This window comes from Salvelinus sp. IW2-2015, linkage group LG33 (assembly GCF_002910315.2).
Source record: "Salvelinus sp. IW2-2015 linkage group LG33, ASM291031v2, whole genome shotgun sequence".
NCBI classification, from domain to species: Eukaryota; Metazoa; Chordata; class Actinopteri; order Salmoniformes; family Salmonidae; genus Salvelinus; species Salvelinus sp. IW2-2015.
Genome location: NC_036872.1, coordinates 33,398,813 through 33,423,919, shown reverse-complemented (window position 1 = coordinate 33,423,919; position 25,107 = coordinate 33,398,813). Strand labels below are relative to the sequence as shown.

Sequence of the window (25,107 nt, the reverse complement as noted above, 5' to 3'; positions counted from 1 at the left end):
AGAGAGGGGGTTGAGGGAGAAGGAGAGAGAGAGAGAGAGGTGGGGGTGAGTGAGAACGAGAGAGAGAGGGGGAAGAAAACGAGAGAGATTTGGGGCTAGAGAGAACGAGAGAGATTGGAGCTAGAGAGAACGAGAGAGGGGGAGGGGAGAACGGAGGAGGGGAGGAGGGGAACAAGAAGAGAGGGGGAGAGAACGAGAGAGAGGGGGGGGGAGAGACGAGAGAGAGAGGGGGGGGGAAGAGGGAGAGCGAAATTAGCTCGAGGCTAGTCTGATGAGTGCTAGCTGCCGAACCCTGTTACCCCAGGTAAGAATAACAACACTTCACTGATGGTCTCCATAGAACAAGAACCTGAGCAGGACAGAACAAAGATAGACAGGAGATTAGAGAGGCCTCAGATCCATAGACTTACAACCCTCTAATTCTACACGTTCTGCTCACAACACTAAAGACATTGCAACAAAGGCAAAACATGAAAACAATTCTCCACTTAGACTAACTGACTGGATGAAAGCCCCAATCAATAAATGGAAAAAAACTTCCATTGGGATTTCAGTTCAGGTAGGGCCTTTATGCAATTCTACCTTTCGGCCTGATTTGATGTTGGCTAACCATCCATACCTCTTTGCCTATGTTATGGACAACAAAGTATGATGCTGTTTGGTTGATTCGATTATGGTGTTAATAAAGTTATAGATTTAGATTCTAATAGGTTGTACATTATGACATCATTGCCTCCTAGGTGACTATCAGTAACATTGGTGAATGATTGCTGCGCAGTACAATACCTAGGCTACCCAAAGCATATATTTAGTCAGGAAGGTGTAGTCATGTATCTCTGGCAGGAGTTTGGTTGGTTCTTAGTGGGCGTTAGGGGTTGATCCTCAGAACAGTAGCAGTGTGTTTTAGATGGATTCAGAGTGTGACTGCAGTCCCGTAAGAGAACAAAAAGGGTTCTCCTATGGGGACAGACTTTTTTCTAAAAGTGTGGAGCAGAAACTCAAAGATTATGTAGTAGAGTAAGCTGTCTGGTCTTGTTTGGTAGAGAATTGAGCGAGAGGTTAAACAGCAGAATCTAGAGGAAAGGGAAAGAAGTGAAGATTGATGGTCAATTAGAATGGGGCCACATGCTGGAATAGGGGGGTTGGGGCGAGAGGGGGGGAGAGAATTTTCAGCACATTAATGTTTCCTATAAAAAGAAGCAGTGATGCAGTCAGTCTCTCCTCAACTCTTAGCCAAGAGACTGGCATGCATAGTATTTATATTATCCCTCTGATTACAATGAAGAGCAAGACYTGCCGCTCTGTCCAAGGCCAGCTGCAGCTTAACTACAGTTGATGTCGGAAGTTTACATACACTTAGGTTGGAGACATTAAAACTTYTTTTTCAACCACTCCACAAATTTCATGTTGACAAACTATAGTTTTGMCAAGTCGGTTAGGACATCTACTTTGTGCATGACTCAAGAAATTTTCCCAACAATTGTTTACAGACAGATTATTTCACTTATAATTCACTGTACCAGAATTCCAGTGGGTCAGAAGTTTACATACACTAAGTTGACTGTGCCTTTAAATAGCTTGGAAAATTCCAGAAAATTATGTCATGGCTTTAGAAGCTTCTGATAGGCTAATTGACATAATTTGAGTCAAATGGAGGTGTACCTGTGGATGTATTTCAAGGCCTACCTTCAAACTCAGTGCCTCTTTGCTTGACATCATTGGAAAATCTAAAGCAATCAGCCAAAAAATTGTAGACCTCCACAAGTCTGGTTCATCCTTGGGAACAATTTCCAAATGCCTGAAGGTACCATGTTCATCTGTACAAACAATAGTACGCAAGTATAAACACCATGGGACCACGCAGCCGTCATAGCGCTCAGGAAGGAGACACGTTCTGTCTCCTAGAGTTGAACGTACTTTGGTGCAAAAAGTGCAAATCAATCCCAGAACAACAGCAAAGGACCTTGTGAAGATGCTGGAGGAAACAGGTACAAAAGTATCTATATCCACAGTAAAACGAGTCCTATATCGACATAACCTGAAAGGCCGCTCAGCAAGGAAGAAGCCACTGCTCCAAAACCGCCATAAAAAAGCCAGACTACGGTTTGCAACTGCACATGGGGACAAAGATCATACTTTTTGGAGAAATGTCCTCTGGTCTGACAAAGCAAAAATAGAATTGTTTGGCCATAATGACCATCATTATGTTTGGAGGAAAAAGAGGGAGGCTTGCAAGCCAAAGAACACCATCCCAACCGTAAAGCACGGGAGTGGCAGCATCATTGGGGATGAAAATTATGTGGATATATTAAAGCAACATCTCAAGACATCAGTCAGGAAGTTAAAGCTTGGTCGCAAATGGGTCTTCCAAATGGACAATGACCCCAAGCATACTTCCAAAGTTGTGGCAAAATGGCTTAAGGACAACAAAGTCAAGGTATTGGAGTGGCCATCACAAACCCTGACCTCAATCCTATAGAAAGTGTGTGGGCTGAACTGAAAAAGCGTGTGCGAGCAAGGAGGCCTACAAACCTGACTCAGTTACACCAGCTCTGTCAGGAGTAATGGGCCAAAATTCATCCAACTTATTGTGGGAAGCTTGTGGAAGGCTACCCGGAACGTTTGACCCAAGTTAAACAATTTAAAGGCAATGCTACCAAATACTAATTGACTGTATGTAAACTTCTGACCCATTGGGAATGTGAATAAATAAATAAAAGCTGAAATAAATAATTATCTATACTATTATTCTGACATTTCATATTCTTAAAATTAAAGTGGTGATCCTAACTGACCTAAGACAGATTTTTAATACTAATTTTTATTAGTATTAAATATCAGGAATTGTGAAAAACTGAGTTAAAATGTATTTGGCTAAGGTGTATGTAAACTTCTGACTTCAACTGTATTTCTTTCTTTGCAGTGCTTGATCACATGACTGTACAATAATCAACATAAGACTAAACTAGAGCCTGTAGGACTTGCTTTATGGAGTGTGGTGTCAAAAAATCAGAGCATCTCTTTGTTATGGACAGACCTCTCCCCATCTTTACAACCATTTCATCTATATGTTTTGACCATGAAAGTTTACAGTCTAAGGTAACACCAAATAATTTAGTCTCATCAACTTGAACAACAGCCACACTATTAATTTCCACATTCAGCTTAGGTCTAGAGTTTAGGGAATGATTTGTACCAAATACAATGCTCTTAGTTTTAGAGATGTTCAGGACCAGTTTATTACTGGCCACCCATTCCAAAACAGACTGCAACTCCTTGTTAAGGGTTTCAGTGACTTCATTAGCTTTGGTTGCTGACACGTTAACTCAGCAAAAAGATATCCTGTCTTTTAAAGATAATTCCTAAATATCCAAATAACTTCACAGATCTTCATTGTAAAGGGTTTAAACTAGAGGTCGACCGAWTAATCGACATGGCCGATTAATTGGGMCCGATTTCAATTAATCGGTATCAGTGTCATGTCTGCTCCCGCTCCTCCTCCCTGGCGCTCGAGGGCGCCAGACTACCTACTGGTCATCATACACTCCTGTTACCAACATTACGCGCAGCTGCGCTCATTGGACTCACCTGGACTCCTTCACTTTGTTGTATATCTATCTCTGTTCKTTGGTTGTGTTCCCTGTGTCCACATTGTTTTCTATTGTGTTTGTTATGTGTTCCTGTCCAGACGCTGTTCCTGTTCCGTTTCATGTCCATCAGCTAATAAACCTTCACTCCCCGTACCTGCTTCTCATCTCCTGCGTCGCTCCCGTAACAATATGTGACAATCGGCTTTTTTTGGTCCTCCAATAATCGGTATCGGTGTTGAAAAATCATAATAGGTCGACCTCTAGTTTAAACACTGTTTCCCATGCTTGTTCATTGAACCATAAACAATTAATGAACATGCACCTGTGGAACGGTAGTTAAGACACTAACAGCTTACAGACGGTAGGCAATTAAGGTCACAGTTATGAAAAGGTTGGACAATAAAGAGGCCTTTCTACTGACTCTGAAAAACACCAAAAGAAAGATTCCCAGGGTCCCTGCTCATCTGCGTGAACGTYCCTTAGGCATGCTGCAAGGAGGCATGAGGACTACAGATGTGGCCAGGGCAATAAATTGCAATGTCCGTACTGTGAGACGCCTAAGACAGCACTACAGGGACATTACACTTGCGGGACGTCTGAACATTACACTTGCGGGACAGGTACAGGATGGCAACAAGAACTGCCCGAGCTACACCAGGAATGCACAATCCCTCCATCAGTGCTCAGACTGTCCGCAATAGGCTGAGAGAGGCTGGACTGGGGGCTTGTAGGCCTGTTGTAAGGCAGGTCCTCACCAGACATCACTGGCAACAATGTTGCCTATGGGCACAAACCCACCGGCGCTGGACCAGACAGGACTGGCAAAAAGTGCTCTTCTCTGACGAGTCGCAGTTTTGTCCTACCAGGGGTGATGGTCCAGCTTGACAATGCCACCAGCCATAATGCTCGTTCTGTGTGTGATTTCCTGCAAGACAGGAATGTCAGTGTTCTGCCATGGCCAGCGAAGAGCCCAGTTCTCAAACCCATTGAGCACGTCTGGGACCTGTTGGATCGGAAGGTGAGGGCTAGGGCCATTCCCCCCAGAAATGTCCGGTTATTTGCAGGTGCCTTGGTGGAAGAGTGGGGTAACATCTCACAGAAAGAACTGGCAAATCTGTGTAGTCCATGAGGAGGAGATGCACAGCAGTACTTAATACAGCTGGTGGCCACACCAGATACTGTTACTTTTGACCCCCCCTTTGTTCAGGGAAACATTATTTCATTTATGTTAGTCACATGTCTGTGAAACTTGTTCAGTTTATGTCTGTTGTTGAATCTTGTTATGTTCAAACAAATATTTACACATGTTAAGTTTGCTGAAAATAAACACAGTTGACTGTGAGAGGACATTTTCTTTTTTTGCTGAGTTTATATGGTTGAATCATCAACATACATGGACACACAGGCTTTATTTAATGCCAGTGGCAGATCATTAGTAAAAATAGAAAAGAGTAGAGGGTCTAGAGAGCTGCCCTGCGGTACACCACACCCTATTTGTTTGACATTAGAGAGGCTTCCATTAAAGAAACCCTSTGAGTTATATTAGATAGAGGTTGAAAAGCCTTTCAAAAGTTTGGGGTCACTTAGTAATGTCCTTGTTTTTGAAAGAAAAGCATTTTTTTTTTGTCCATTGTTAAAATAACATKAAATTGATCKGAAATACAGTGTAGACGTTGTTAATGTTGTAAATTACTTTTGTTGCTGGGAACGGCAGATTTTTTTCCTCCAACAGGACAATGACCCAAATCACAGCTCCAAACTATGCATTAACTATTTAGGGAAGAAACAGTCAGCTGGTATTCTGTCTATAATGGAGTGGCCAGCACAGTCACTGGATCTCAACCCTATTGAGCTGTTGTGGGAGCAGCTTGACCATATGGTACATTAGAAGTGCCCATCAAGCCAATCCAACTTGTGGGAGGTGCTTCAGGAAGCATGGGGTGAAATCTCTTCAGGTGACCTCAACAAATTGACAACTAGAATGCCAAAGGTCTGCAAGGCTGTAATTGCTACAAATGGAGGATTCTTTGACAAAAGCAAAGTTTGAAGGACACTATTATTTCAATTAAAAATCATTATTTATAACCTTGTCAACGTCTTGACTATATTTCCTATTCATTTTTCAACTCATTTCATGTATGTTTTCATGGAAAACAAGGACATTTCTAAGTGACCCCAAACTTTTGAACGGAAGTGTGCATTTTCTCAACAACAGGTCATGGTCAATAATATCAAAGGCTGCACTAAATCTGACATACAGCTCCCACAGTCTTCTTATTATCACTTTCTTTCAACCAATCATCAGTCATTTGTGTCAGTGCAGTACATGTTGAGTGCCCTTCCCAACAGTTTGCTAAGAGATGGCAACAAGCTGATAGTTCTGCTGTTAGAACCAGTAAAGGCTGCTTCACCACTCTTGGGTAGCGGAATGACGTTGGCTTCCCTCCAGGCCTGAGGACAATCACCTTCATCTAGACTCAGATTAAATGCATGACATAATCAGCTATCATCCTCAGTAGCTTTCCATCTAACTTGTCAATGCCAGGAGGTTTGTCATTAGTAATTGATGACATTAACTTCACCTCTCCCACAGTTAAAATTCAAACTTACAATGCTGTTCTTTCATTATTCGTTTTTTTTATGCATGAATATGATTGTTCATTGTTGGCTTTTCCTGCCTAAGCTTGTCCACTATGCCAACTATGCCAAAAGTAATCATAAAAATAATTGGCAACATCATGGTTTTGTGATGAATAAGCCATCTGATTTYAATGAAGATGGAGTTGAATTTGTCTTTCTGTCCATAATTTAATTTAAAGTACTTCCATCATTCTTTATATCGTTGATCTTGGCTTCATAATACAGTTTATTCTTCCTTTTTGTTGAGTTTCGTCACATCATTTCTCAATTTGCAGTAAGTAAGCCAGTCAGATGTGCAGCCAGACTTATTAGCCACTCCTTTTGCCCCATCTCTTTCAACCATACAGTTTTTCAATTCCTCATCAATTCATGGAGCCTTAACAGTTCTAACAGTCAGTTTCTTAACACGTGCATGTTTATTAATAATTGGAAGAAGCAAATGCATACATTCATAAAGTGCAGCGTTTGTATGCTCCTTATTTATCACCTCAGACCAACAAATATTTTTAACATTATCCAAATAAGAATCTTTTATACACTATTTTAGGCCAGCTTTTGGAACTCCACTATTTTGATCACTGCATCCACTGGGTATGGATACAGCTTTAGGACAAAGCTACAATATGAGTACAAATTTGATCAATACGTTTGGATGATCTTTTCCCTCTAGTATTTGTAAATTCCCTGATAGGTTGATTTAGTTCCCTGAATCAGGCTTCCGAGTGGTGCAGTGGTCCTAGTGATCCTGGTTCGAGTCAGGCTCTGTCGCAGCCGGCCATGACCGGGAGACCCATGGGGAGGTGCACAATTGGCCCAGCGTCGTCTGGGTTAGGGGAGGGTTTGGCCGGCGGGATGTCCTTGTCCAATTGCTCTAGCGACTTCTGTGGCGGTTCAGCTGACACGGTCGCCAGGTGTACAGTGTTTCCTCCGACACATTGGTGTGGCTGGCTTCCGGTTTAAGCGGGCATTGTGTCAAGAAGCAGTGCGGCTTGGTTGGGTTGTGTTTCGGAGGACGCACAGCTCTCGACCTCTGAATATACAGTTGAAGTCGGAAGTTTACATACACCTTAGCCAAATACATTTAAACTCAGTTTTTCACAATTCCTGACATTTAATCAGAGTAAAAGTTCCCTGTCTTGGGTCAGTTAGGATCATCAGTTTATTTTAAGAATGTGAAATGTCAGAATAATAGTAGAGAGAATTATTTATTTCAGCTTTTATTTCTTTCATCACATTCCCAGTGGGTCAAAAGTTTACATGCACTCAATTAGTATTTGGTAGCATTGCCTTTAAATTGTCTAACGTGGTTCATATATTTCGGGTAGCCTTTTGGCCATTTACTCCTGACAGAGCTGGTGTAACTGAGTCAGGTTTGTAGGCCTTCTTGCTCGCACACGCTTTTTCAGTTCTGCCCACACATTTTCTATAGGATTGAGGTCAGGGCTTTGTGATGGCCACTCCAATACCTTGACTTTGTTGTCCTTAAGCCATTTTGCCACAACTTTGGAAGTATGCTTGTGGTCATTGTCCATTGGAAGACCCATTTGCAACCAAGCTTTAACTTCCTGACTGATGTCTTGAGATGTTGCTTCAATATATCCACATAATTTTCATCCTCATGATGCCAACTATTTTGTGAAGTACACCAGTCCCTCCTGCAGCAAAGCACCCCCACAACATGATGCTGCCACCCCGTGCTTCACGGTTGGGATGGTATTCTTCGGCTTGCAAGCCTCCCCCTTTTTGCCTCCAAACATAACGATGGTCATTACGGCCAAACAATTCTGTTTTTGTTTCATCAGACCAGAGGACATTTCTCCAAAAAGTATGATCTTTGTCCCCATGTGCAGTTTATGGCAGTTTTGGAGCAGTGGCTTCTTCCTTGCTGAGCGGCCTTTCAGGTTATGTCGATATAGGACTCGTTTTACTGTGGATATAGATACTTTTGTACCTGTTTCCTCAGCATCTCCACAAGGTCCTTTGCTGTTGTTCTGGGATTGATTTGCACTTTTCGCACCAAAGTACGTTCATCTCTAGGAGACAGAACGTGTCTCCTTCCTGAGTGGTATGAAGACTGCGTGGTCCCATGGTGTTTATACTTGGTACTACTGTCTGTAAACAATTGTTGGAAAATGACTTGTATCATGCACAAAGTAGATGTCCTAACTGACTTGCCAAAACTATAGTTTGTTAACAAGAAATTTGTGGAGTGGTTGAAGAACGAGTTTTAATGACTCCAACCTAAGTGTATGTAAACTTCCGACTTTATATACAGTATGTATGTATGTATGTGTGTGTGTGTGTATATATCTGTGTATGTATATATATACACTGCTCAAAAAAATAAAGGGAACACTTAAAAAACAATGTAACTCCAAGTCAATCACACTCTGTGAATCAAACTGTCCACTTAGGAAGAACACTGATTGACAATAAATTTCACATGCTGTTGTGCAAATGGAATAGACAAAAGGTGGAAATTATAGGCAATTAGCAAGACACCCCCAAAAAAGGAGTGATTCTGCAGGTGGTGACCACAGACCACTTCTCAGTTCCTATGCTTCCTGGCTGATGTTTTGGTCACTTTTGAATGCTGGCGGTGCTCTCACTCTAGTGGCAGCATGAGACGGAGTCTACAACCCACACAAGTGGCTCAGGTAGTGCAGTTCATCCAGGATGGCACATCAATGCGAGCTGTGGCAAAAGGTTTGCTGTGTCTGTCAGCGTAGTGTCCAGAGCATGGAGGCGCTACCAGGAGACAGGCCAGTACATCAGGAGACGTGGAGGAGGCCGTAGGAGGGCAAAAACCCAGCAGCAGGACCGCTACCTCCGCCTTTGTGCAAGGAGGTGCACTGCCAGCGCCCTGCAAAATGACCTCCAGCAGGCCACAAATGTGCATGTGTCTGCTCAAACGGTCAGAAACAGACTTATGAGGGTGGTATGAGGGCCCGACGTCCACAGGTGGGGTTGTGCTTACAGCCCAACACCGTGCAGGACGTTTGGCATTTGCCAGAGAACACCAAGATTGGCAAATTCGCCACTGGCGCCTGTGCTCTTCAAGATGAAAGCAGGTTCACACTGAGCACATGAGCACATGTGACAGACGTGACAGAGTCTGGAGACGCCGTGGAGAAGTTCTGCTGCCTGCAACATCCTCCAGCATGACCGGTTTGGCGATGTGTCAGTCATGGTGTGGGGTGGCATTTCTTTGTGGGGCCGCATAGCCCTCCATGTGCTCGCCAGAGGTAGCCTGACTGCCATTAGGTACCGAGATGAGATCCTCAGACCCCTTGTGAGACCATATGCTGACACATGCACATTTGTGGCCTGCTGGAGGTCATTTTGCAGGGCTCTGGCAGTGCACCTCCTTGCACAAAGGGCGGAGGTAGCGGTCCTGCTGCTGGGTTGTTGCCCTCCTACGGCCTCCTCCACGTCTCCTGATGTACTGGCCTGTCTCCTGGTAGCGCCTCCATGCTCTGGACACTACGCTGACAGACACAGCAACCTTTTTGCCACAGCTCGCATTGATGTGCCATCCTGGATGAACTGCACTACCTGAGCCACTTGTGTGGGTTGTAGACTCCGTCTCATGCTACCACTAGAGTGAGAGCACCGCCAGCATTCAAAAGTGACCAAAACATCAGCCAGGAAGCATAGGAACTGAGAGTGGTCTGTGGTCACCACTGCAGGGATATCACTCCTTTTTTGGGGGTGTCTTGCTAATTGCCTATAATTTCCACCTTTTGTCTATTCCATTTGCACAACAGCATGTGAAATTTATTGTCAATCAGTGTTGCTTCCTAAGTGGACAGTTTGATATCACAGAAGTGTGATTGACTTGGAGTTACATTGTGTTGTTTAAGTGTTCCCTTTATTTTTTTGAGCAGTGTATATATATCTGTGTGTATATATATATATACTGTGTATATACTGTGTGTATATATATCTATATATTATATATATATATCCATACCTCTCCCATAAGTGTTCATGTCTCTTCTATAGATGTTATGTCCTTGTATTGCTACTGCTGTATCATCAAAGGAATTATCTAAGTGACTCTCAGAAAGGGCTAATATGTGAATGTTATCTGATAGCAAGTTATTGATTTCATGAACCTTATATCTAACATGCTGACCAAGCCGCACGCACGCGTGCGCGTTGATTTTGTTCACCCACACCAGACGCTATCAGGACACGCAGGTTGAAATATCAAAACAAACCCTGAACCAATTATATTAATTTGGCGACAGGTCGAAAAGCATTAAACATTTATGGCAATTTAGCTAGCTCGCTTGCTGTTGGTAGCTAATTTGTCCTGGGATATAAACATTGGGTTGTTATTTTACCTGAAATGCACAAGGTCCTCTACTCAGACAATTAATCCACAGATAAAATGGTAATCTGAATTAGTTTCTAGTCATCTCTCCTCCTTCCTTCAGGTTTCTTCTTATTTTGGACTTTATATGGCGGTTGGCAACTAACTTTAGGTGGATTACCACCACCGACTGGAGTGTGGACCTCAGTTAATCTTTCAATCACCCACCTGGGTATATGCTCCTAAAAACTGTTAGCAGTTGTTGTTATTCTTCAATAACACCGACCCCAAAGCAAATCAGGGGGAGAAAAATAGGTTTATTCAAAGAGAACAAATCATAGTTGTTATGCTGAGAAGTAGATGTTCATTCTTCACTGTCCTCAATGATTCTCCACAGAACAAAAGACAGGATGTAATTTATCACCCCCAACCCGAGCCTGTGGTTGACCAATTAGAATTTCTGGCAATAAAATTGGGCCAATGGCCAAATAACAAGTATCATGAGTCAGGCTCAATGTATAGACTTTTCAGACCAATGAAATCTTGCCACATGTAGCTATGAGTCGTGGACTGAAATTCGTCCCATGTCTGTGACCCATTAATCCTTAAAAACAACTATTTCCGTTGATCATAATTCCATATTACAGAGAAAACACTTTCTATTGATGGTTAATTCCCTCTTGACCTTTAGTCCTCTGCGTTGTGTATTTATTCTTCGATGAGATGGCTCATGGGTATATGCTCCTAAAAACCAATGAGGAGATGGCACATGGGTATATGCTCCTAAAAACCAATGAGGAGATGGGAGAGGCCGTACTTGCAGCGTGTTGAGCGTCACAAATAGAATCCAGTTCTATTTTAGCGCCTGGCCACGCAGACGCGCGTGTGCAGTGTGGGTGCAATGATAAAATAACATGTATGTGTACATTTATTTCGCAACACTCTCGCACTCGAGGGGTGTGGTCAGCATGTAAGAATACATATATTAAAATGGACTATTTTCATCCCTTTCCTGGGTAGCTTCTCAGAGATAGACATAATATGGAAAAGAACAAACAAATCAAGAGAAAAATCATTAATCAGTTGATGTGTGTGCAGGGGGGTTGAAACTATGAACCCATAGGCTTGGCTGTCTAATCCCTTCCAGGATTTTGAGAGGGAGGGTGGACAATGAGCCTGTCATAGCAAATGTAAGCAATGTCCCCACGCGCTCTGGCTGCTTTCATGGCCGGGATAAGTTATTTTTTCTTCTGGCGCACAGCTTCAGGATAGTCCTGAAACGGCAACAAACAACAGGGATCTAGACAGTCATAAGCCCGGGACAATCTGGGTTCCCAGCCACAAGAGCTAACCACGTCGCAGGCTACTTTCAAACCCTCAAGAAAACCCAGCTAGCTTGATAGGCAGCTAACAGTGGTAGCTAGGCTAGCTGCTACACCAAGCAGCACATCATACCCTTGATCGGCAGGATCCCTGGACAGATGGCAGAGGTCCCAGCAACTGTGGCCAGCCCCGTCGCGGGATCCAAACTCAGAAGGTAGCTAGCTAGTAGCCAAACTTTTTCAGTAGAACACTTTTTCAGAGACTGCGAGGAGTGCGTTCCCCGAGGAGTGTGAGGTGCGAGAAGAAGGAATAGAGGGTGATAAATGTAGACTGTGAGAAAGAGGGAGCACAACTAAGTGGAAAGAAAGAAGTAATTGATTTTGGACTGAACCATTTTCTATGGCCAAACAAGCATCCCTCTTGCCAGATTCCTTACTTTTGAATCCCTGCCTTGTATATCTTGGCCTCCTGGCCTGTAAACACACACGCAACAGATGGGCTTTGACTCTCAGGAAGTGGTTTGTTTATATTACAGATATGAGTGAGCTTCCATGCCCCGACGAATTGAGACTGTCCTGAGGGCAAAAGGGGGTGCAACTCAATATTAGGAACACACTGTTCCTAATGTTTTGTACACTCAGTGTATATATGATTGAGCTCCTATGCTTCTCAATGGACAGATCATATGTAGGATAACATTTGATACTTATCACAAATGCCATACAATACATAAAAACATTTCAAAACAAAATGTAGCATATATGTAACCCATTCTCAACCTACTCTGCCTTGAAGCTGGTACTTCAGGTCTTCACAACAGTGTCTATTTCAGTCCAATAGGCTCGAATTTCTAGTCCTTCCTGTTCTGCCGGCCTCTGCATTGTTGTCATAGGTGGCTTTGTCATAAAACACGTCTTGGCCAGGTCGTTTTTCTAACATAGCCAGGTCTTCTCCAGGTCGTTATTGAATACTGTCATGAATACCCCACTTGTATAAATTGCGATTTTAGTATCGGTAGGAATATTAGTCTCTAGTGTCTCCCCTAAGGCTTCTTGACCAGTCAGTCAGTCAGTCCCTTCTGGGTGGTCGCTGAGGACAAGGTTGTGGCAAGAAACCACTGTTATATCCACTTAGGGGTTACCAGAAGGTTCTGAAGACTTCTAGTTGACCCCAATCCAGTCAGATTTGGGAAGCAGTGCTCTAAATAGATGTTTGAAAGAGAGAGAGAGCGATAGAGACAGGGAGACAGAAAGAGAGGGGGGAGAGGGGGAGACAGARGGAGACAAAGGGAGAGAGACAGAGGTTGGCCTATATATAGGGTCTGGACTTGCCACATGTAGAATCTGTTCCCCTTGGTGAACCACAACAGTTTGTCAGTGTTGCTGTGTCACTGCCGCGCCGCCTTCATGAGAACGGCTATTTTAGTTTTAGGAGGATGGCACCGCACGGGACCACCTGTAACTGTAAAGGTTACAGTCAGCAACTACTGTAGTCATATTGAATGGACATTTGCTAAGTCACTAAGGATAGGCCTAAGTGTCTACTATGCCATTGAAGGTCAGCTTAATTATACATTGGTGTGCGTTTGAAATACAAAATGTATTGCATTTACATTTTTGCTTGTCGCTACAGCAGAAATAAAATGAAATATCCCAAGCTGGCAGGGTAAGAGAATGGAGCATAATGTTCCAGTCACCAGACTGTCACCTCTGTAGATTTCTGTTGATGTCTCAATGACCTGGCTGACAGCCGTACAATCAATGCATAAAGCCTTTGAGGGAACTATTTCATATGCACACAAGTTATACTGTGCCTCTTATATTATGGACACGCACGCACACACACTACAAACATTCTGGGCAACATACAGTATCTTATGCACAGTAGTGCGGAGCGTCTCTGTAGCTGCTTGGATGTTAATTATGTGCTGTCCGGGGTTAGGTTTCACATAGGCCAGCTGAAAATAAATGTCAGCCACAGTTTGTGCTAGCAGGGCAGATAAGGGTTGAGAGAGGAGGGGGGGTGGTAGGGAAAGGAAGAGTGCAGAGTAAAGAAGATATTGGCTCAGTATTTCACACAGGGATGTCATTGGGTAACATCGCTGACAATTATCTGTTTCTCTCTCCAGCAAAGGAAAGCTCCCCCTGTCATGGCTGCTCCATCCTTCCTCCTCCTCTTCCCCCTGGGTTTGCTGTCTGCTGTGAGATCAGCCTCGCTGATGGGCCCTGGCTCTATGACGTCATCAGGTAGACTGCTACACCCCGTACCTTTTCACACACTTGTTGGTCTCGTCATGTGATTATCAGCGCTGTAGAGAGAGTGTGATGTGTTGAACTGTATGACACTCCTACTGTATCTGATTCCACCTACGGTAACTGGCATTTATCTCTGACAACAATCATCAATCTTATAACACAATACTCCTTTTTTTCTAAATCGAATCTATTGCTCTTTTTAGTTTCAAATCTTTAGCATGTGAATCGATGTCCTTTCTTGTTTGATCTAATATTGCACAGTACAGGGCATTTACACTTATCAAATCTTATATCAGACAACAGTTGCAGAGTCCTGTATTTGCACACATGGGAAAAGGCTGTTGGTTGAGCAAACGGCAGCCTTTCCTTTTTCAGCCAGTCAGACTGCACCAGATCAATAGTGAAGGTAAATAGATTGGACTGGGCTGTGACAAAGTCCAGGGACAGGCAGACAGGATGGGTTACATGTTGACCTAACACAGCTCCCTCCATACAGCCAAGGAAGACATGCATTTTATATACTGTATGTTTATTAACCACTACTACAAAGGACAAATAATATGTAAAACGTAATAAACTATAGATATCATGAGTAACAAAATGGGGAAGGGAGCCCTAATTGTTTTGCTCTAGTAACCATGTAAATGGTGTCTCTCCTGAATGGTGCAATCTAAGGGACCAAAATTCAGGAATGTCATATTCATGGCCATATTCTGTTGCAACATCATTTGTGAAACTATGCTCCGAGTCTTTGAGTTCAGAACATGGCGTTATAGAGAGAGATAGCTGGACCCGGAGTTGAGCGATGTCCTTGCAATGCACTGGCTGCTGCTCAAATGGACTCTGTCCATTGTAAGTGGGTTAAAGTGAACAGCTCTGGGCCAACCTCTATTGTAGAAACTGTTCCCTCACATGACGTTTGGTCAATCTGTATGGAGTGATCTAGAATGTTTTGTCACTTACCATGAGCCTGTCTCCACTAATCTAGAATGTTTTTGAATTTGGTCTAGAGGGCTCCAGTACATTATGTATCTCTCTGTGACCCTGTCTAACAGCACTCTCCATAGGGAGTCCTCAATCCTCTCCTCATCCTCTCTTCCTCGCCTCCTCCTCTACCCAGAGCTCAGTGGTCCATAGATTATAAGGGCATAAACCTGGAGCACTCCCTTATGGATTAAACTGTAAAAGTAATGGGTCGCTGTTGGCCTGCTGGTGAAGATTTAATGTTGGAACACGTCTTTGGCAGGAGTTCAGAACTCTCCCCTGACTCATCACACAGGGATCTCTCTCCCCTCTCTCACATGAATACATGGGTGGTGTGGCCTCGATCCACTCACATGAATACATGGGTGGTGTGGCCTCGATCAACTCACATGAATACATGGGTGGTGTGGCCTCGATCCACTCACATGAATACCTGGGTGGTGTGGCCTCGATCCTCTCACATGAATACCTGGGTGGTGTGGCCTCTCTCCTCTCTCACCTGAAATACCTGGGTGGTGTGGCCTCTCTTCTCCTCTCACATGAATACCTGGGTGTGTGGCCTCATCCCCCTCTCACATGAATACCTGGGTGGTGTTGGCCTCTCTCCTCTCTCACATGAATACCTGGGTGGTGTGGCCTCTCTCCTCTCTCACATGAATACCTGGGTGGTGTTCCTCTCCCCTCTCTCACATGAATACCTGGGTGGTGTGTCCTCCCCTCTCTCACATGAATACCTGGGTGGTGTGGCCTCTTTCCTCTCTCACATGAATACCTGGTGGTGTGGCCTCTCTCCTCTCTCACATGAATACCTGGGTGGTGTGTCCTCTCCCCTCTCTCACATGAATACCTGGGTGGTGTGTCCTTCCCCTCTCTCACATGATACATGGGTGGTGTGGCCTCTCCCCTCTCTCACATGAATACATGGGTGGTGTGGCTCGCTCCTCTCTGAAACTAAGCCTCACTTTGTTCCTGGACTTCTAGAAGGTCAGAGTGGGTATGGATAAGGTTCATACAGGTGACAAAAGCATGTAGAACATGTCATTTGAACAATTTCAAAAGTTGGCTAAATAAAAAAAGCAATGACAAAGAATAATACCTACTAAAGTAGTTTTTATTAGTGAGCTTTCTCTGGTTTTGAGTTTGTGATATGTGTTTACTGAACTGTGGGTAGCTAAAATGATACACAAATGTTTTGATTTTAGTGTCTGTGTTTCCCCGGGGGTCTTTAGTTCACCTGGCAATAGGCTGTTCCCAAAACCTGCTGCAAACACTTATAGCTTCCAGTTTACATAAACTTCTGATAACTATTTAGATAACGACTGGCCATCATAATGTGTCCCAAATTCCATCGTATTCCCTATGAAGTGCACTACTTATGAACAGAGCCCTATGGGAATAGGGTGTCATTTGGGATGTAGTCAGATGCTGAGCAGTCTCCGGGAACCACAGAGTTCCGTGTTCATTTGATTGGTTGCCAATGAAGGCAGTGCTAAGGAGATGATCGTGGACTTCAGGAAACAGCAGAGGGAGCACCCCTCCATCCACATCGAAGGGACAGCAATGGAGAAGTGGAAAGTTCCTCGGCGTACACCTCAGACAAACTGAAATGGTCCACACACACAGACAGTGTGGTGAAGGTGCACCAGCGCCTCTTCAACCTCAGGAGGCTGAAGAAATTTGGCTTGTCACCCAAAACCCTGACAAACTTTTACAGATGCACAATCGAGAGCATCCTGTTGGGTTGTATCACAGCCTGGTACGGCAACTGCACCGCCCTCAACCGCAAGGCTCTCCAGAGGGTGGTGCGGTTTGCACAACGCATCACCGGGGGCAAACTACCTGCCCTCCAGGACACCTACAGCACCCGACGTCACAGGAAGACCAAAAAGATCATCAAGGACAACAACCACCCGAGCCACTGTCTGTTCATACCGCTATCATCCAGGAGGCGAGGTCAGTACAGGTGCATCAAAGCTGGGACGGAGAAACTGAAAAACAGCTTCTACCTCAAGGCCATCAGAKTGCTAAACAGCCACCACTAACTCAGAGAGGCTGCTGCCTGCATTGATACCACATCACTGGCCACTTTAATAAATGGATCACTAGTCACTTTAAATAATGCCACTTTAATAATGTTTACATATCTTACATTACTCATATCATATGTACATACTGTATTTTATACCATCTATTGCACCTTGCCTATGCCGCTTGGCCATCACTCATCCATATATTTATATGCACATATTCTCATTCACCCCTTTAGATTTGTGTGTATTAGATAGTTGTTGGGGAATTGTTAGATTACTTTTAGATATTACTCCACTGTCGGAACTAGAAGCACAAGCATTTCACTACACTCACATTAACATCTGCTAACCATGTGTATGTGACCAATAACATTTGATTTGATTTGGAACTGGCCCAGTCTTCCTCAACAACGGTGAAACATCTCCCTCCTTTCTCCACCTCTCTCATTCTCTCTCCTCTCTTAGTCACTACACTATTTCCTCTACCACGCTTCTATCTAAACGCTCCTGAAGTCACACAGCGTGTGTGTCTCTAGTTCTGTCATAGTTTCTACCCCAACCTGTTTTAGTATTTTCTACCCTTTACATATATTTACCAGARGTGCCTCTGAGATTCAAGCTCTGTTGGGTCTTCCTAGAAATCTTTAGCTACAATTTTTTTCCTGTTAACTGTTTTTTCACCAGTGGGCAGACCGCATAACAAGCAGAAAATATGCTTTTGGAGACGCTCCCTGTGTTTAGGGCCAGACCAGGGTGATTAGTGTGTGAGTGTGTGCCTATGTGCGTGCGTCTGACTGTCTGGACCCTGCGTACCTATTGATCCTGTTGTGCTGATTTTGAGGCTCTTGCTCTTTAGCCATGCAGGCAGAAACAAGCGGTGACCGCACAGGGTTTGGTACGCCTCGCCACACACACACACACACACACACACACACACACACACACACACACACACACTACAATTTCAGAGCCCTCAGTCTGAGCCCTACAAAGAGCAGTACTGGGTTGTGTTTACGGTTTGTAGCAGGGCTTGGCCAAGTTAAGGAGAGACAGGGCCCAACGATACAGCCAAGTTAAGGAGAGACAGAGCCCAACGATACAGCCAAGTTAAGGAGAGACAGAGCCCAACGATACAGCCAAGTTAAGGAGAGACAGAGCCCAACGATACAGACACGTTAAGGAGAGACAGGGCCCAACGATACAGCCAAGTTAAGGAGAGACAGGACCCAACGATACAGACACGTTAAGGAGAGACAGGGCCCAACGATACAGACAAGCATTTATGGGAAAGAATGGACGGAGAACCAGGGAAGAAATGTCAAGGGGTGAGGGATGGAGGGTATGAGGGATGTTAGGATGATACATTTCCAATTTGTGCTACTAGTTCAGGGTGCCACTGGCACAACATTGACATACTTGACTTAATCCTGTCCCCTTGGGAGCATTGGGCGTCCACCATGGCTCTCCACCTCACTCTCTTCTGTATGAGGGCTTTGGCATCTTGCCAGGAGATCCCAGCTTTGTTCAGTTCTGGTAGTGTTCCTGGCACAATGTTCAAACATCTGGCAGATATTAGCCTAGAGAAACCATACAATGCTCAGGCCTTATTCCATGTTCCAGGTAGAAACACACATCTATAAGGAGGCCAGTAACAGAACAAAATGATGTGAGAATATTTTATGTTGGCTCATGACAACTAAAACCACCCAGGGAAAACTAGGCTAGAACCACCTCAGTCAGTCTGTGTGAGAGACCAGCGACTAATCTGAACAAAGCAATCCAATGCCAAAGCAGTGTGCGTGTGCGCGTGCGTGTGCGCGTGCGTGTCTGTTGAGAAGGGTAGCTGTAACCCGACCGACTCATCTATATTTACTCTCAGCCATTCTTAATATGACATAACGAAGCTAATGCTGTGGTTGTGAGGTTATTACAGGAGATGAACATTATCTTGGGCTAATAAATGACTGGATCCTGGCTGATCTGTCTGGGACTGTGAGTGGACCCCGGCAGACTGGTTATCACACTTCAAAGTAGAATGGGATGATGGTCTTAACGCTCAACTCAATCCAACCCACATAGAAGTATTGTTGGTATATTCTTTAACTCTTATTTTACAAGGTAAATTGACTGACAACACATTCTCATTTACAGCAATGACCTGGGGGATAGTTACAGGGAAGAGGAGGGGGATGAATGAGTCAATTGGAAGCTATTAACTGAGTAGTTATTTTTCCTATGGCCATATACATTCACTAAATGGTTTGATGTACTTTAAAAACGAACAACTCCTGCTACTTTCATTTCACAGGTTTGKTTCCGGTTTGTTTTCAGAATAAGAAGTTTTGGTGTGCGGACAGTAGTTTGTGAATATGGACTAGCACGGTGTAAACATTGACAAGTTGGATAGATTTTCAACCTTAGATAGAGCTCCAGTTAACTTTTATAGGGGATTCTCTTTGTTTCTTTTTAAAAATTTGATTTTAATTTTACCCCCTTTTCTGCCCAATTTTCGTGGTATCTTGTCTCATCGCTACAACTCCCGTACGGGCTCGGGAGAGACGAAGGTCTAAAGCCATGCGTCCTCCGAAGCACAACCCAACCAAGCCGCACTGCTTCTTAACACAGCGCGCCTCCAACCCGGAAGCCAGCCGCACCAATGTGTCAGAGGAAACACCGTGCACCTGGCCCCCTTGGTTAGCGCGCACTGTGCCCGGCCCGCCACAGGAGTCGCTGGAGCGCGATGAGACAAGGATATCCCTACCGGCCAAACCCTCCCTAACCCGGACAACGCTAGGCCAATTGTGCGTCGCCCCACGGACCTCCCGGTCGCGGCCGGCTGCGACAGAGCCTGGGCGCGAACCCAGAGACTCTGGTGGCGCAGCTAGCGCTGCGATGCAGTGCCCTAGACCACTGCGCCACCGGGAGGCCCCTCTCTTTGTTTCTTAGAGGTGTGTTGAAGTTGTCTTTGTAGATCTGAACACAGGGGTTTGGTTTGATATGGACATTGTGTGTGTGTGTGTGTGTGTGTGTGTGTGTGTGTGTACGTTTTACTGTACTTGAGAGCACCAGAAGTCCTCACTAGAATACTAAACCAATTCAGAGAAGTGAGGACATTTTGCCGGTCCTCACTTGTAAAAAGGCTATTTTAGGCTCAGGGGTTAAGGTTAGTGAGGACATTTTGACGGTCCTCACTTGTAAAAAGGCTATTTTAGGCTCAGGGGTTAAGGTTAGTGAGGACATTTTGARGGTCTTCACTTGTAAAAAGGCTATTTTAGGATTAGGGGGTTAAGGTTATGGCTTACCGGTTAGGGAAAATAGGATTTTGAATAATAATCAATTGTTGATCCCCAAAAAGTTCTCACAAGTATAGTAAGACATACAGTAGGTGAGTGCGCGTGTTGGCAGTTATTTTTAAAACCTGTTTACATTCCCTTGTGTGTATCTGGTGTTCAGTGTGTCTGTCCCGTCCGTCTGTGTCTCTCTCTGTGCTTTGTTTCTGTCCATGAAAACAGGGTGTAGTCTAACACTGCCCCTCAGCCTGTCCACCTTATGGTTAGTTGACCTTTAACTTGATGATATACAGTATAGGGGCATAATTCACTGAAGCTTCCTTTATAAACATGTAAATGTTACATACACAACCAATACCTCATCCTCATCTGTTCACTTCAAAACCAGGATGATGCCTCAGCATGAACCTCTAAAGCAGGGGTGTCAAACTCTACAAGACTCCAAACGGTGAAGCTCAGTTGTATGGTAAAAAGCATATTTCCCCCTTAAAAACTGTTAAAAATACTATTTAAAGCAGGGTTGTCAAACTCATTCCACGGAGGGCCGAGTGTCTGCAGGTTTTAGTTTTTTACTTTCAATTAAGACCTAGTCAACCAGGTGAGGGGAGTTCCTTACTAACCAGTGACCTTAATTCAACAATCAAGTACAAGGGAMGAGCGGAAACCCGCAGACACTCAGTGGAATGAGTTTGACATGTGCTTTAAAGTGTCTTTTTAACCGCTTATGGTGTAAATATGTTTTTTACCCTACAGCTGAGCTCAACGTTTGTAGTCTTGTGGAAATTAGGTTATTCAGGCCTACAGCTTAAGATGTGACCCAATATACACTACCGTTCAAATGTTTGTGGTRACTTAGAAATGTCCTTGTTTTCAATGAAAACATACATGAAATGAGTTGAAAAAATGAATAGGAAATATAGTCAAGACGTTGACAAGGTTATGAATAATGATTTTTAATTGAAATAATAGTGTCCTTCAAACTTTGCTTTCATCAAATAATCCTCCATTTGTAGCAATTACAGCCTTGCAGTCCTTTGGCATTCTAATTGTCAATTTGTTGAGGTCACCTGAAGAGATTTCACCACATGCTTCCTGAAGCACCTCCCACAAGTTGGACTGGCTTGATGGGCACTTCTAATGTACCATATTGTCAAGCTGCTCCCACAACAGCTCAATAGGGTTGAGATCCGGTGACTGTGCTGGCCACTCCATTATAGACAGAATACCAGCTGACTGCTTCTTCCCTAAATAGTTATTGCATAGTTTGGAGCTCTGATTTGGGTCATTGTCCTGTTGTAGGAGGAAATTGGCTCCAATTAAGCGCCGTCCGCAGGGTATGGCATGGCGTTACAAAATGGAGTGATAGCCTTCCTTCTTCAAGGTCCCTTTCAAGGTCCCTTCTTCAAGGCACTCCTCCAGCGTCTTTTTATTTTTTCTGCTTCTCACAAATGTTTTRCCTTGTGATCCGAACACCTCAAACTTAGATTTGTCTGTACATATCACTTTTTTCCAATCTTCCTTTGTCCAGTGTCTGTGTTCTTTTGCCCATCTTTTCTTTTTATTGGCCAGTCTGAGATATGGATTTTTCTTTACAACTCTGCCTAGAAGGCCAGCATCCTGGAGTGGCCTCTTCACTGTTGACATTGAGACTGGTGATTTGCTGGTACTATTTAATGTAGCTGCCAGTTGAGGATTTGTGAGGAGTCTGTTTCTCAAACTAGACACTAATGTACTTGTCCTCTTGCTAAGTTGTGCACCGGGGTTTCCCACTCCTCTTTCTATTCTGGTTAGAGCCAGTTTGCTCTGTTCTGTGAAGGGAATAGTAGACAGCGTTGTATGAGATCTTCAGTTTCTTGGCAATTTCTCGCATGGAAAAGCCTTCATTTCTCAGAACAAGAATAGCCTGACGAGTTTCAGAGGAAAGTTCTTTGTTTCTGGCCATTTTGAGCCTGTAATCGAACCCACAAATGCTGATGCTCCAGATACTCAACTAGTCTAAAGAAGGACAGTTGTATTGCTTCTTTAATCAGAACAACAGTTTGCAACTGTGCTAACATAATTGCAAAAGGGTTTTCTAATGATCAATTAGCCTTTTAAAATGATAAATTTGGATTTATCATTTTAAAGCTAATACAACGTGCCACTGGAACACAGGAGTGATGGTTGCTGATAATGGGCCTCTGTACGCCTATGTAGATATTCCATTTAAAAAATCTGCCGTTTCCAGCTACAATAGTAATTTACAATATTAACAATGTCTACACTGTATTTATGATGAATTTGATGTTATTTAAAAAAAATGTTTTCAAGCGTTTCTTTCAAAAAGAAGGCCATTTCTAAGTGACCCCAAACTTTTGAAAYGGTTGTGTACTTTATTAACATTTATTTGTCATTCAGACTTATTTTTCATATTCTGAAAAACATATGTTTAGATTTGAGGAACGTTTTATTGGAGCACTTCCTACATCGATGATTTGAAATCTCAATCACTTCCTGAATGGAATTGTGTGTGTGTGTGTGTGTCAGGTTGGTGCCAGGAAGATATATGGGCCAGCAGGTCATGGTGACACAGCAGAACCGTAGATATACATAGTTTGCCAAAACTCTGCTTAAGAATTAGCATCTTAATGTCCTGCCACTCCATTTGGTTTCCAGGGGAAGGTTTTCAAATCTGTACTCAGCCCCCCTCCAACCAAAGCCCTCCCCTTTTGAAAAGTACACTTATGTTTACCATCCAGGCTACGCTGAATGACAACATGGAGGTATCTGATGCGACAATTTTGCAGGTAAGCAGTGATTACTAGAGAACTTTTGGGTTAAAATCCAGGTCCCCAATTCAGGCACCAGCTCTGCAAATTCAGGATAATAAGTCATGCTAATCCAAGGCACCGGAACATCGCCATCGGTCACGAGATTCTGTTAACGTATCAGTGATCATGATGGAGACGACGATTTCAACAACCAGCCTTGGTGTGAATAGTCCCTTCCTTTATTCCTTTCTTGAGATTTATCTAATAGAAAAAACGTATGTGACCGTCCGGCTCAAATCGGTCTTATGTAGCAAAATATTGAATTGTGTTTTTTACATTGGATAAAAGTAGAGACTCAGAGCTACAAAATGGTATATCATACACTGCAGTTGAGGAACAGTGGGAAAGTAATTTTGCTTTGAAAGTAAACTCACTTTTGAGAAAATGTCCTTTGAATATTTTGGTACTACTATTGGAGAGCTCTTCTTTGTCTACACCCATTCAGCATCTGGCACGCTCTGACCTTAGATATCTATGTTTTCTTTATATTTTGGTTAGGTCAGGGTGTGACTAGGGTGGGTATGCTAGTTTTTGTAGTTCTAGGGGTTTTGTAGGTCTAGGTATTTGTATGTCTATGGTGGCCTGATATGGTTCCCAATCAGAGGCAGCTGTTTATCGTTGTCTCTGATTGGGAAACATATTTAGGTAGCCATTTTCCCTTTTGTGTTCGTGGGTTCTTGTTCTATGTTTAGTTGCCTGTCTGCACTATTCATATTAGCTTCACGGTTCGTTTTGTTCGTTTGTTCAGTGTTCATTTTTTAAATAAATATAGAATGTATGCGTACAACGCTGCGCCTTGGTCTCATTCGTAMGACGAACGTGACAGCATAGTTCACAACCTCTTAAGCTTTAGCCCCACCCATCTCTTTAAGGGGTGATCCGAATGTACTAACAGCAGTCAAGCACCCAAGCTAAGTTGCTAGCTACTTCCAGACATCTAAGTGAGCGAGAACAGCAACAACAGCGTTACTTGCCCGAGCAGAGCATTGTTATCCAGAGCGTTGGTGACTGCAACTGTGCTTTCAGATTGCCGTTCGTAAATTCAGAGTGCTTCGCGTTCAGAGCGCACAGCAGACGCTCTGGCTGATGAGTTTACTGACACCGGCCATATTCAACGGGTGTTGAGCATTCGTAAATTCAGCAGTTATTCTGCGCTGTCTCGCACACTCAGACGAGAGTGCTCTGAAATTGGTGTAGATGGCCAGACTGAATTTACGAACGCACTCGAAATGGTTACTTGCATAGTAGAGTCTTTTTTTAAGCCATGTAGTTAGCTAGCTAGTTAGGTAAACAATGAACCCTAATGAACCATAATCACATAATGATGTTACTACCCTGCATGAATCTAAAAGTGAACCTGGTTGGTAATCTAATGTTAGCTAACATTAGGTAGCTAACCAACCAGATTGAACGTTAGCTAGCTAACATTAGGCTATAGCTAGCCAAGCAAATGGCTCTTTATGTCAATTAGAAATGTGTAATTGTCACGCCCTGGCCTTAGTATTCTTTGTTTTCTTTATTATTTTAGTTAGGTCAGGGTGTGACATGGGGTATGTTTGTGTTTTGGGTGTTTATTATGGTAAAGGGGGTGTTGGTTTTAGTGTATGGGTTTGTGTMGAGTGTATGTGTCTAGMATTGTCTATGGTTGAGTGTAGGTGTTTAGGAAAGTCTATGGTTGCCTGATTTGGTTCTCAATCAGAGACAGCTGGTTATTGTTGTCTCTGATTGGGAGCCATATTTAAGGTAGCCATAGGCTTTAGGTGTTTGTGGGTAATTGTCTATGTTRGAACGTTTGTAGCCTGTGTGTGTGTGCACAACGTTTATAGCTTCACGGTCGTTTGTTTAGTTTATGTATAGTGTTCGTTTC

General features: G+C 43.6%; 1 protein-coding gene across 1 annotated transcript in view; it reads left to right on the top strand.

The window, feature by feature from the left end:
* LOC111958193 (growth hormone receptor-like) overlaps positions 1-25,107 on the top strand; it is a 78,770-nt gene that overhangs the window by 16,046 nt on the left and 37,617 nt on the right. The window contains 1 exon segment of the mRNA XM_023979391.3: positions 14,000-14,117. Within this exon segment, the coding sequence (XP_023835159.1) occupies positions 14,021-14,117 (97 nt within the window). The 5' untranslated portion in view covers positions 14,000-14,020.